The 13,799-nt window shown below is 57.4% G+C and overlaps 1 protein-coding gene across 1 annotated transcript in view; it reads left to right on the forward strand.

Annotated features, from left to right (window-relative positions):
* Positions 1-13,799, forward strand: part of DCHS1 (dachsous cadherin-related 1) — a 132,374-nt gene that overhangs the window by 110,046 nt on the left and 8,529 nt on the right. Inside the window, exons 18-20 of the mRNA XM_037904622.2 lie at positions 421-551; positions 1,445-1,731; positions 13,388-13,526. Coding sequence (XP_037760550.1) covers positions 421-551; positions 1,445-1,731; positions 13,388-13,526 — 557 coding nt within the window. The remainder of the gene's footprint in view (positions 1-420; positions 552-1,444; positions 1,732-13,387; positions 13,527-13,799) is intronic.

The following is a 13,799-nucleotide window of genomic DNA, read 5'->3' on the forward strand; positions in this document are numbered from 1 at the left end:
CACTCATCCTCCTGTCTCACAGGCCACGTGTACTGGGCACCCCCCCACCCACAGCTCCATGCCTCCACTAACACTCCCCTCACTCTGAGCACCCAGCCCACACAGCTGGGGCTCTGTGCATCATAAAATATTAGGGTTGGAAGGGACCTCAGGAGGTCATCTAGTCCAACCGCTCAAAGCAGGACCAATCCCCAATTTTTGCCCCAGATTCCTAAATGGCCCCCTCAAGGATTGAACTCACTACCCTGGGTTTAGCAGGCTAATGCTCAAACCACTGACTATCCCTCCCCCCATCTCCTAGCACTCCCCACACTCTGAGCACCCAAACACCTGGGGTTCCGTGCATCCTCTTCCAGTGTGCATGCAGGTGCACAGGGTCCTGTACGATGCTGATCCTGCGGCTTTGTCTCTGCCCCGCAGGCTGGTGGTGACAGCGATGGACAGAGGGAACCCGCCCCTCATCGGCTCAGCCACGCTGACCGTGGTGGTGATGGACATCAATGATAACAGCCCCACCATCCCTTTGCCCTGGGAGGTGCGGGTGCCTGAGAGTAAGTGGGGCACAGGGTGGGGGTAGGGTAGCATGGAGGCAAGCACGGTAGGGGCTCAAACCCTGCTACCTGTGCAATCCTGAGATTTGCATATCAATTAATATGTAAAGACTAATTTACATGAATCCTCAACTCCTTGTCCCATTGCCTCAGGGTGCTGTTCCAGTCAAGGTCTCTAGAGAGACTGCTGGAGGACTCTAACCATAGACTTGGAGCTTAACCACAGAGCCGCAGCCCAGAGTGCCCCTTCTGCAGGGTACTGGCTGGGTGCTGTTGGACAAGACAGGGCAGCACCTCGCACAGCCCTGGGGGGCACCAGAAGCACTTTCCTGCAGAGCCTCTGGCCTGGGCTGTGGCTGTAGCCCTCTCGCTGGAGAGGGGCTGGTCATGGGTGGCTGAAGCCCGCATCCCAAAGTGGTGCCCTCCTGTCAGCCAGCCCCAGGTTTCCCTCACCCTGCTTCCCCTGCCAGTCCTGGCGCCCCACAGCTAAAGCCCCACACCTCTTTTCCCGCCCGCCCCAACTCACCCTTTCTGGAACCCCTTGCTCCCTACACCAGCCCTGGCTACCCTTCCATCAATGCCTGCCCCCCTAACCAGCCCCAGCTCCCCTCACAGGAGCCCCCTGCCCTCCCACTCCAGCCCCCATCCGCTGCCACTTAACCCCATGTCAGCCCTGGCTTCTCCCTGCTGGAGCTCCCTCTGACCCCACATGTCACTGCCTTTCCCTATAGACTTCAGGTAACATAGCATCCCCTTCTGGCTCAGTGCTGAGCTGGGTTCCTGTCCCCCGCACAAAAAGCCATGCCTCAGGGGTTCCCTCCCAGCACTTTTGGGTGGGGGCAGGACTCCCAGCACTGAGCCTGTGGGCTGCTGACATGGCATCCCTCCTGCAGACACCCTGCTGGGCACTGAGATCACCCAGGTGACAGGGAACGACGTGGACTCAGGCCCAGCACTCTCCTACACGCTGGTGCCGGATGGAGGAACAGCAGGAACCTTCAGCATCCTGCGCTATGGAGGCCGCATCGCCCTAACAGCCCCACTGGACTACGAGCAGTGCAGCCACTACGTCCTGAGCATCCGCTCCTCTGACTCCCGGCACGAGACCGAGGCCAATCTCACTGTCATTGTGGAAGACATCAACGACAACGCGCCGATCTTCAGCCAGGGCCTCTACCAGGTACTGTGCCGAGCACTGCACTATTGCACCTGCTTCAAGGACATGCGCCCCAGAGCCTGCACCAGGTACTGCCCCGAGCACTGTCCTAGCGCCCCTGCCACAGGGAAACACACCCCAGAGCCTGCACCAGGTACCGCCCCCAGCACTGTCCCAGCGCCCCTGCCACAGGGACACACACCCCAGAGCCTGCACCAGGTACCGCCCCGAGCACTGTCCTGGCGCCCCTGCCACAGGGACACACACCCCAGAGCCTCACCAGGTACCGGCCCGAGCACTGTCCCAGCGCCCCTGCCACAGGGACACACACCCCAGAGCCTCACCAGGTACCGCCCCGAGCACTGTCCTAGCGCCCCTGCCACAGGGACACACACCCCAGAGCCTGCACCAGGTACCACCCAGGGCACTGTCCTAGCGCCCCTGCCACAGGGACACACACCCCAGAGCCTCACCAGGTACCGCCCCGAGCACTGTCCTAGCGCCCCTGCCACAGGGACACACACCCCAGAGCCTGCACCAGGTACCGCCCCGAGCACTGTCCTAGCGCCCCTGCCACAGGGACACACACCCCAGAGCCTGCACCAGGTACCGCCCCGAGCACTGTCCTAGCGCCCCTGCCACAGGACACACACCCCAGAGCCTGCACCAGGTACTGCCCCGAGCACTGTCCCAGCGCCCCTGCCACAGGGACACACACCCCAGAGCCTCACCAGGTACCGCCCCGAGCACTGACCTAGCACCCCTGCCACAGGGACACACACCCCAGAGCCTCACCAGGTACCGCCCCGAGCACTGTCCTAGCGCCCCTGCCACAGGACACACACCCCAGAGCCTGCACCAGGTACTGCCCCGAGCACTGTCCCAGCGCCCCTGCCACAGGGACACACACCCCAGAGCCTCACCAGGTACCGCCCCGAGCACTGTCCCAGCGCCCCTGCCACAGGGACACACACCCCAGAGCCTCACCAGGTACCGCCCCGAGCACTGTCCTAGCGCCCCTGCCACAGGGACACACACCCCAGAGCCTGCACCAGGTACCGCCCCGAGCACTGACCTAGCGCCCCTGCCACAGGGACACACACCCCAGAGCCTGCACCAGGTACCGCCCCGAGCACTGTCCCAGCGCCCCTGCCATAGGGACACACACCCCAGAGCCTGCACCAGATACTGCCCGGAGCACTGTCCCAGCGCCCCTGCTACAGGACACACACCCCAGAGCCTCACCAGGTACCGCCCAGCATCACTCACCAGCACCCCCCACAGACAGACAGACACAAACAAACGTCGAAGAGCCCTCTACTAGGTATTGCCCAGTGCTACTACACTGGCAGCGGCCCCCATGGAACATTGGGACCTTCACCTGCATGTGCCTGGGCCACTCCCAGGTGCCATCTGGGTCAGGGTAGAGAGATTTGCCTGGGTCAATGGCATGAACCTCTGTCTATGTCCCATCTCTCCCGGTAAACCCACTGGTATTTCTCTGCCTCCTCGGATCCAGCCAATAGGCCCATCTGTGATAGACTGGTGCGCTGCACCAAAGGCCCAGACCTGCAGGGCATATTGACAGTATGGGGCAAGTATCTTGAAAACTGGCATCTCGGGGTCACAGTGGAGAAGCAGCTCAGCGTGATCTCCCAGTGTGATGCTGGGACAAAGGGCTAATGCAATCCTTGGATGCGTACACAGGAAACTCTGGAGCAGAGAGGTTATATTACCTCCATTGGCACTGGTGTGGCCACTGTTGGAATCCCGAGTCCAGTTCTGGTGCCCACAATTCAACAAGGATGTTGAACAACGTGGGAGGATTCACAAAAGAGCGACAAGAACGACTAAAGGACTGGAAAACCTGCCTTATAAGAACCGAGGACTGGACGGGACATCCTGAGTCATCTTGTCCATTCCTCAGCTAGCCCAGGCAGGCTCAGGCAGGCTCTTTCTATATTCCTGTTCACAAACTTATCCACGTCCGTTTTAAAGTGAGTTGAGTTGTTTGCATCCCCTACTCTTATTGGGAGGCTACTCCAAGCCATCCCCACTCTGGTGGTTAGAAACCTTCTGATTCCCAGCCTGAGTTTGCTCCTGGCCAGTTTGTCCCCATTGGTTCTTGTGTCAGCATTGTTCTTTAGCACCCACAGCTCTTCTCTCCCTGGGATTTACCCCTACAGTGTATTTAGAGACAGCAGTCAGAATCCCCGCTCAGCCTTGGTGTTGCCAGGCTAACAAGCAAAGCTCTTCCAGTCTCTCTCACAAGGCCCTCTGTTCCCCGGTTCGTCCTAACACACTTCCATGATGGGTTGGACCTGATGTATAGGGGTCCCACTGAGCCCGCCCGTTCCACCAGCCTGGGCTTCCTCACCCTGTCCTACATACACACACACACACAGGTAGGGACACACCTAGCTGTAGAATCACAGAATCTGCAATCAGCTCTGTGTAGGAAGACTCAGCTCAGGGAATTGCCTAGCACTCAGGTGCAAACACCCTCTGGAGTGTAACCCAAAATTTTATTGTCTTGCACTGTATAGAGATCTATACAGTGTAAGATCATGACATTTACTCTCGCCTGGGCTCAGCCCCTGCCCATTTAGTTCCTTTGTTTCTTCAGGTGTTTTCAGCAGTTTTCCTTTTTGGGCAGGGAGGCAGTGGAGAAGAGCCAAGATTAACTCACTTCCCAGCCTTAAATAGGAGTTGCATATGACGGGAATCCTTTGTTTCCCAGTTTGACTTCCACTCCCTCTTAATGGAAAAACACTAGATGTCCAAGATGGGGTCTAGTACCAGGTGAGACGATCACCTGATCCTGCAGTGTCAAATCAGCATCCCAGGAAACTTCTCAGGAAGGAGGGAGATTAGTATCTTCAAAGTCCTATTGTCCTTCTTTGGTCCATCCAGGCTGTTTGCATACTGTCTGGTGGGATGTTCCCCAGGTGAAAACACAGCTGTAGTTATTACAGAGTCAATATTTCTAACTTCAGATACAGACATGATACATGCATACAAACTGGATAATCATATTCAGTAAATCTTTCCAATGATATCTCACATGATCTACATTGCACAAAACGTATCTTAGTTATGCCATATTCATATCATAACAATATTTCTGTGAATAATATGGGGTGTAATGTCACACCTCCCCCCTTAGATTACTGCCAGAGGTTTAGTTACTGACTAATGTGAAGGCAGTGTGCCTAAAATTCTCTTTAGGGCTTAAGTATCAGAGGGGTACGCGTGTTAGTCTGGATCTGTAAAAGCGGCAAAGAGTCCTGTGGCACCTTATAGACTAACAGACGTCTGTTAATCTATAAGATACCACAGGACTCTTTGCCTCTTTAGGGCTTAATTATTTAATTTCTTAGTGTTACCAAAAATTGTATTGTTACCCACAGATGTTTTCACAAAGTTCTAGGTTCCTTTTTCCAAGTTGCCTGATGAAAGCCTTTTATTGTGCAGCATGGTTAACACAATATAGATATTAATATCTTCTAGAGTGTAGGTGTTTTGGCATTTAGCCACCAACACCATGAGGAGGTGTGACTCAGTTTCCCCTTCCACACAGCAGTCTAGATTGGTTATGCTTTCTCTGCTGTACCAAGCTCTAAGCCTGTTTACAGGTACTAGCTGAGAAGCAGTATTCTTACAGGACGTCCGTGTTACCACTCCTAGCCTGGACCAAAGTTTCTTCCAAAAATCATGCATGTTACACATTTTTAAAGGATTTACTATGAGTACCAAATTCTTGGTCTCAACCCATAGATCAGGGGTCTCAAAGTCCCGGCCTGCGGGCCATCTGCGGCCCACAGAAACTTTTTAAAAAGTTCTTTCATCTGGCCTTCATGGCTATCGGCTATGGGGGGAGGGAGGGGAGCAGGCAGGAGAGATTCACATGTCCCTCCCCCTAACGTTGCTCCATCCTGCTGCTCCTGGGACCCTCCCAGGGGTTGCACTTGGCAATGGGCAGTTCCCTATCCCTGCTGTTGCTGGGGAAGCCACAGAGGAGAGATCTATGCAGTCACCCTGCCTGCTGTCTGCTACAGGCACTGCCCCCCACAGCTCCCATTGGCTGTGGGGAGAGGGACAGAGATACCATCACTAGTTGCTGGGCGGAGTCAGCCGGTGGAGGCAGCATCATTAGTTGTCAGGCAGAGTCAGCCATGGAGGCAGGGTCAGCTGGCGCCGCATGAGGCCAAGGGAGCGAGGGAAAAGGGTGGGAACGGGCTGGGACGTGGTGTGAACACCATCTTCAGTGACATTTTTGGCTCACTGGGAGGATTTGAGGACTGGCACTGGCCCTAAGGTAAATTGAGTTTGAGACCCCTGCCATAGATTGTGTATTAAGAGACATAACTGCAGAAGCAAATTTAATGTCAGGGAAGTGCTTCCAAGGATGATTATCATACCACGCCTTCTGTTTAGACAGTCCAGTTTGTTCTGCATTTATTGTATTTTTCATCCCCTTTCTGTACCAGAGTATGTGTTAATAAGGTGCATATCGTTAACAGTGAGAGGCATTAACCATGGGAACCAAGTACCAGGGGAAGTGATAGATTCTCCATCCCTTGATGCCCAAGGCTGGATTAACCCGTCAGTGGGACTGTGACGATGTGACGCAGCAGGGAGGGAGGAGTGTTGACCTGGGAATGTGCCCTGGGGACGGGAGACCTGAGAGCCTGTTACCTGAGCCAGGAGGGGGAGGGGGAGGTAACACCTCTGCCCAGGAATGTGGACGGAGGCTGCAGCAGGGAACCTGCTGGGTGGGTTTAGTTTCCGTTTGGGGCTGGGTGGAGGAACACAGGGAACCCCAGGGCTGGGGTCTAAGCTCCCTGCTCCCCCAGAAGGACTTGACTGAGGGGTCCTGGGTGTACCCACAAGCTCTGTTTTGGACTGTGTTCCTGTTGTCCAATAAACCTTCTGTTTTACTGGCTGGCTGAGAGTCTCAGTGAATCCCAGGAAGAGGGGTGCAGGGCCTGGACTCCCCCACACTCCGTGACAACTGGTGGTAGCGGTGGGATCTACTGCACCCCGTGAACGGCGCTTCCTGCAGTAAGTGACTGGGGAACAGTAAAACGAAGGGGGATTGACGGGGACCAGGTGTGCTGAAGCTTCAGAGAGAGACGGTTCCAGGGGGCGGTTAACCCCTGGGAGTGTGTGACCAGAGAGAAGGACTTTTGCAGTAACAGGGTCCCCCGGGGGATTGCAGCGAGCGGTCCCAGGGGCGGAGGAGTCTGCAGCTCGACCCTGGCAAAGAGGTGGTGACCTCAAGAAGGACTGGCACACTAGGAGCTTTTCCTGGAAACCGTGGAAAGCTGCCCGGCCTGCGAGTGGCCAGCCGGGAGATGTACGCTAAACGCCTTAAGAGCGACCTGGTGGAGCTGTGCAGGCAGAGGGGGCTGCGCATTGGGAGGTCCACCAAGGAACAACTGATTGCCCAGCTGGAGGAGAGGGATCGCTTGGATGACCCGATCCCTGTCCCTGAGGGAAGCCGCCCGGGGGACGCAGCATGGGCCCTGGGGCCTAACCAGGCTGGGAGGGGTCAGACTGCTGCCGAGGACATCCCAAGACCCTTCCTACCTATGCCTGGGGGAGGGGTTGGGGGAAGCCCAGCGAATACCGAGGGTACCCTGACCCCAGCAGCCAGCAGGGGATCCTCCCGGCGGAGCTCCCCGTCCCTGGAGCGGATGCGGCTGGAATGGGAGAGGGAGATGAAAATGAGGGAGCTGGAGGATCATGAAAAACAACGTCAACATGAGGAGAAACAACGTCAACATGAGGAGAAACAACGTCAACATGAGCAGGAGGAGAAGGAGAAACAACGTCAACATGAGCAGGAGGAGAAGGAGAGGGAGTGTCAGGAGAAGGAGAAACAAAGACAGCATGAACTGGAGCTGGCCAGGCTGAGGAGCAGTGGGGCCCCGGCTGCGGTGAGTGAGGGGGGACCCAAGACTGCAAGGAGCTTTGATAAGTGCTTCCTGGCCCAGCGGAAGGAGGGGGTGGACATAGATAGCTTCCTGACGGCCTTTGAGAATGCCTGCGAGATGCACAGGGTTGACCCTGCAGACAGGCTCCAGTTCCTCACCCCCTTACTGGACCCCAAAGCCGTGGAGGTGTACAGCCGAATGACAGGGGCGGAGGCAGGGGACTACGAACTGTTCAAACAGGCCCTGCTCCGTGAGTTTGGGCTGACCCCCGAGATGTACCGGAGAAGGTTCCCGAGTCAGCGTAAAACGCCTGAGGCCACCTACCTACAACTGGTCAACAGGATGCAGGGATATGCCCGCAAGTGGACAGTGGGGGCCCAAACTAAAGAGGACCTGCTTGACCTCATCGTACTAGAGCAACTGTATGAACAATGCCCTTCCGACCTGAGGCTGTGGCTGGTGGACAAAAAGCTAGAGAACCCCCAGCACGCAGGGCAGCTGGCCGACGAGTTTGTGAACAGTCGGTCAGGGGGTAGCAGGGAGGAGTCCCAAAAGAACAGGCTCCCCCCCGATGCAGAGAGAGAGTCACCATGGGGCCTCCCAGCGGGGAAATAGGGAGAACCCCCTCCCAAGGGGAACGCCTGGCGTCGGGCCCCTCCGACCCGCTCGAGGGGACCAACGTGACCTGAGCTGCTATCACTGTGGCCAGAGAGGCCACGTACGGACCCAGTGCCCTGGGCTCAGGGACAAACTGAGCAGACCCAACCTACCCAGGGTTAACTGGGTAGGGACTCAGCTGGACGAGGGGCAGACGACCCAGGAAAGGGGGGCTACCAGTTTACCACCTGCTCGGGAGGGAAGAGTACCCCCGGCCAGCTCCGCCAGAGGGCCGGATGCTCCGGACTCAGGGTGCTCAGTTTACAGGGTGGGTGCGGGGCTGTCCCTCCGGAGAGAGTGCCTTGTTCCCCTGGAGGTGGATGGGAGGAAGGTCAATGGATACTGGGATACGGGGGCGGAGGTGACGCTGGCCCGGCCCGAGGTGGTGGCCCCAGATCGGGTGGTGCCCAACACCTATCTGACCCTGACGGGGGTGGGCGGGACCCCATTTAAGGTGCCCGTGGCAAGGGTACACCTGAAATGGGGGCCAAGGAGGGCCCCAAGGATGTGGGGGTACACCACCATTTGCCCACTGAAGTTTTGATGGGGGGAGACCTAGAGGACTGGCCAAGCAACCCCCAGACCGCCCTGGTTGTGACCCATAGCCAGAGCCGGCGAGGGGCACTGCACCCTGACCTTGGGGAGGGTACCACACCGGAGGCACTGGACCCTACCCTGGTGGGGAGGGAGCGCCGAGGGGCACGGCTCAGAGAGGCTGAGGCCTCAGACCTGACCACTGAGGGGGAACCGGGCCCCATCCCTTCCCCAACCACTGAGTTCCAGGCCGAGTTGAGGAAAGATCCCTCCTTGCGGAAGCTCAGGGACCTGGCCGACCTCAGTGTGGGACGGACCATGAGGAGAGGCTGCCAGGAGAGGTTCCTGTGGGAGAAGGGGTTCCTGTACCGAGAATGGGCTCCCCCAGGGGAAGGGGAGTCCTGTGGGATCAGGAGGCAGCTGGTGGTCCCCCAGAAGTATCGCCGCAAGCTCCTGTACCTGGCCCATGACATCCCCCTCGCAGGGCACCAGGGAATCCGGCGCACCCGGCAGAGGTTGCTACAGAACTTTTACTGGCCCGGGGTCTTTACCACGGTCCGGCAGTATTGCCGATCCTGTGACCCCTGTCAGAGGGTGGGGAAGGCCCGGGACAAGGGGAAAGCGGCTTTGAGATCTTTGCCCATCATAGAGGAGCCTTTCCAGAAGGTGGCCATGGACATCGTGGGGCCTCTCAGCAAGACGACCCGGTCGGGGAAGAAATACATTCTGGTGGTGGTAGATTTTGCCACCCGCTACCCCGAGGCAGTGCCCTTAGCTTCCATTGAAGCAGACACCGTGGCAGATGCGCTCCTGACCATTTTCAGCCGAGTGGGGTTCCCCAGGGAAGTCTTGACAGACCAAGGCTCCAACTTCATGTCGGCCCTGCTCCGGTGCTTGTGGGAGAAATGTGGGGTCCGGCACGACTGGGCCTCAGCGTATCACCCCCAGTCCAATGGGCTGGTGGAGAGGTTTAACGGGACGCTAAAGATGATGCTGAAAACCTTTATGAACCAGCACCCGCAGGATTGGGACAAGTACTTACCTCACCTGCTGTTCGCGTACAGGGAGGTGCCCCAGGAGTCTACCGGATTTTCGCCTTTCGAACTGTTATATGGAAGGAGGGTGAGGGGCCCCCTGGACCTGATGAGAGACGAGTGGGAGGGGAAGGCCACTCCCGATGGAGAGTCAGTGGTGGAGTATGTCCTGATCTTCCGAGAGAGACTGGCTGAACTCATGGGCCTGGCCAGGGAGAATCTGGCCAGAGCCCAGAGGAAGCAGAAGGTCTGGTATGACCGCACGGCGCGGGCCCGGGCCTATGCCACCGGGGATCAGGTGATGGTTCTCATCCCCGTGAGAAAGAACAAACTACAGGCCGCCTGGGAGGGCCCTTTCAAGGTCGTCAAGCAGCTCAATGAGGTAAACTATGTGGTGGAGCTGTCGAACCGGGTGCACCACAACCGGGTGTACCATGTGAATATGATGAAGCCATATTATGCCCGGGGGAATGTGGTGTTGGCCATGTGTGGACAGTGGGAGGAGCAGGGAGATGACCCTTTAGTAGATCTGTTCCCTGGGACCAGAGCTGGTTCCCCCCTGGAAACAATTCCCCTCTCGGATCAGCTAACCCCTGCCCAGCAAGCTGAGGTCAGGGGGGTGCTGCATCCGTACCGACAGCTGTTTTCCAACCAGCCTGGACGCACTAATCTGACTGTCCACCGGGTGCAGACGGGGTCGCACCCGCCGATAAGATGCTCCCCCTTCCGAGTCACGGGGAAAACTGCTCAGAACCTGGAAAGAGAGGTCCGGGACATGCTGGCTTTGGGGGTGATCCAGTCATCGGCCAGCCCTTGGGCCTCGCCGGTGGTGCTGGTCCCCAAAAAGGATGGGTCGGTCCGGTTCTGTGTGGACTATCGGAAGCTCAATGCCATCACTGTATCTGATACCTACCCCATGCCCAGGCCGGACAAGCTCCTAGACAAGCTGGGAGGAGCTCGGTACCTTACCACCATGGACCTTACAAAGGGCTACTGGCAAGTGCCGCTGGATGCAGATGCCCGGCTGAAATCGGCCTTTATCACCCCACTGGGGCTCTATGAGTTCCTGACCCTGCCTTTCGGCCTCAAGGGAGCGCCGGCCACCTTCCAGCGCCTGGTGGACCAGCTCCTGAGGGGGATGGAGAGTTTTGCCGTGGCATACATTGATGACATCTGTGTCTTTAGCCAGACCTGGGAGGACCATGTGTCCCAGGTTAGACAAGTGCTGGACCGACTCCAGGGGGCTGGGCTGACTGTAAAAGTGGAGAAGTGCAAGGTGGGGATGGCTGAAGTATCTTACCTGGGCCATCGGGTGGGGAGCGGCCGCCTAAAGCCGGAACCAGCCAAGGTGGAGGTGATCAGAGACTGGCCCGCTCCCCACACCAAAAAGCAGGTCCAAGCCTTTATTGGGATGGCAGGATACTACCGAAGATTTGTGCCCCACTTTAGCACCATAGCCACCCCCATCACTGAGCTATGCAAGAAGGGGAAGCCAGACAAGGTGGTCTGGACCGAGCAGTGCCAGGAGGCTTTCCGGGCGCTGAAGGAGGCTCTGGTCAGTGGCCCAGTTCTGGCAAACCCAGACTTTGACAAGCCCTTTGTGGTGTTCACCGACGCCTCCGACACGGGACTGGGGGCGGTGTTAATGCAGGAGGATGAAAAGGGGGAGAGACACCCCATTGTGTATCTGAGCAAGAAGTTGCTACCCCGGGAGCAACACTACGCGGCCATCGAGAAGGAGTGCCTGGCCATGGTGTGGGCCCTCAAGAAACTAGAGCCCTATCTCTTCGGGCGACACTTCACCGTCTACACCGACCACTCTCCCCTGACCTGGCTGCACCAGATGAAAGGAGCCAATGCCAAGCTCCTGAGGTGGAGCCTGCTCCTGCAGGATTACGACATGGACGTGGTCCACGTGAAGGGAAGTGCCAACCTGATAGCGGATGCGCTGTCCCGGAGAGGGGGCCCCGAACTTCCCCAGGTCACTGGTCACAGTGACCCCGCTCAGTTCAGTCTCGAAGGGGGGAGAGATGTGACGATGTGACGCAGCAGGGAGGGGGGAGTGTTGACCTGGGAATGTGCCCTGGGGACGGGAGACCTGAGAGCCTGTTACCTGAGCCAGGAGGGGGAGGGGGAGGTAACACCTCTGCCCAGGAATGTGGACGGAGGCTGCAGCAGGGAACCTGCTGGGTGGGTTTAGTTTCAGTTTGGGGCTGGGTGGAGGAACACAGGGAACCCCAGGGCTGGGGTCTAAGCTCCCTGCTCCCCCAGAAGGACTTGACTGAGGGGTCCTGGGTGTACCCACAAGCTCTGTTTTGGACTGTGTTCCTGTTGTCCAATAAACCTTCTGTTTTACTGGCTGGCTGAGAGTCTCAGTGAATCCCAGGAAGAGGGGTGCAGGGCCTAGACTCCCCCACACTCCGTGACAGGGACATAGGCACTATACTCTTATGGGCCCTTACCTTCTTATGAATAACAACACCCAGCCGTACAATACTCTTGCCATGGCTCGGCTGGCCATGCTGTGGATACACCGGGATTGGTTGCTCATCCTGCTGCTACTCAGGGCCTGCTGACTATGGCAGTGTTGCAATGCTAATCACTCAAATTGGGCCTGGCCACCCCCATCATGATGGCGGTACAGGGAGACCAAATGTAGGGAGTGGCATTGTGATCCTTGTCATGGTGAGCAGCAGGAGGATGGGCAGCTGGTCTGGTAAATCCACCACATGGCCAGCCCAGTTGCAGCGAACGTACTGTGGGCTGGGTCCCAGGAATGGTACGTTGATCAACCTCATTAATGGCTGTGGCTCCACCCTGCATGTGCCTTCAGGGGTTCAGTCGCTCACAGGTTACTGGGCTCATGACAGCAGTAACTGGCCTGGTCAGACACAATGATCTGTTGGACCCTTCTGGTCTTACATGCTAACACCCTGCACTCTAGCCAGATCAAGCCAATGTGCCCGTCTAGCCTGCTGTTCCCCACTCCTGGATCAGAGAAGTGGGGCTGCACAGCCTGGTGTGCCTGCCTCTGTCCAGAGCCTGATGCTTTTAGGGCAGGCACGCCATGCCTGTGACTCCCCCACCAAACTGGGAGCCATTGCCAGAGCTCCGGGGTGAGCCCCAGGAGAAGCCTGAGAGGGGACATAATAACAGTTTTCAAGTATGTAAAAGGTTATTACAAGGAGGAGGGAAAAAAATAGTTCTTCTTAACCTCTGAGGATAGGACAAGAGGGCTTAAATTGCAGCAAGGGTGGTTTAGTTTGGACAGTAGGAAAAACTTCCTAACTGTCGGGGTGGTTAAGGACTGGAATAAATTGCCTAGGGAGGTTGTGGAATCTCTATCATTGGAGATTTTTAAGAGCAAGTTAGACAAACACCTGTCAGGGATGGTCTTCTAGACAATACTTAGTCCAGCCATGAGTGCAGGGGACTGGACTAGATGACCTCTCGAGGTCCCTTCCAGTTCTATGATTCCTAGGAGTCTGACGGTTCTGGGCTTTGCTTTCCTTTCAGGTGACATTGCTGGAGCACACGCCGGCAGGCAGCACCATCCTCACCGTCAGTGCCACGGACAGGGACTCTGGCAGCAATGGGGAGCTCACCTATCGCCTGGCTGTGCCCAGCTCCGATGTCTCCATCAACCCCAGCAACGGTAGGTGGGAAGGTGCTGCTGTGCCTGGGAGAAGCAGCTCCATCCCATGCCAGCAACAGGGAGCTGTTAACTGGCTTCCTGGGGACAGCGATATCTCTTTCAGGGCCCCACAGCCTGGAGCTGTCTGACTTCCCCCCAGCTGTGACCCCCATCACCAGTGGGAGTGGGTCTGGCCTCCCTATTTTGCCTTGAGGTTAATAAGTCCCCTGACTCTCCTCACTCCAGGGGGTGGGGGTTGCTTCTGGCCCCACCTTCCCCCACTCCCAACACTCT

The sequence above is a fragment of the Chelonia mydas genome, chromosome 1 (assembly GCF_015237465.2).
Source record: "Chelonia mydas isolate rCheMyd1 chromosome 1, rCheMyd1.pri.v2, whole genome shotgun sequence".
Lineage (NCBI taxonomy): Eukaryota > Metazoa > Chordata > Testudines > Cheloniidae > Chelonia > Chelonia mydas.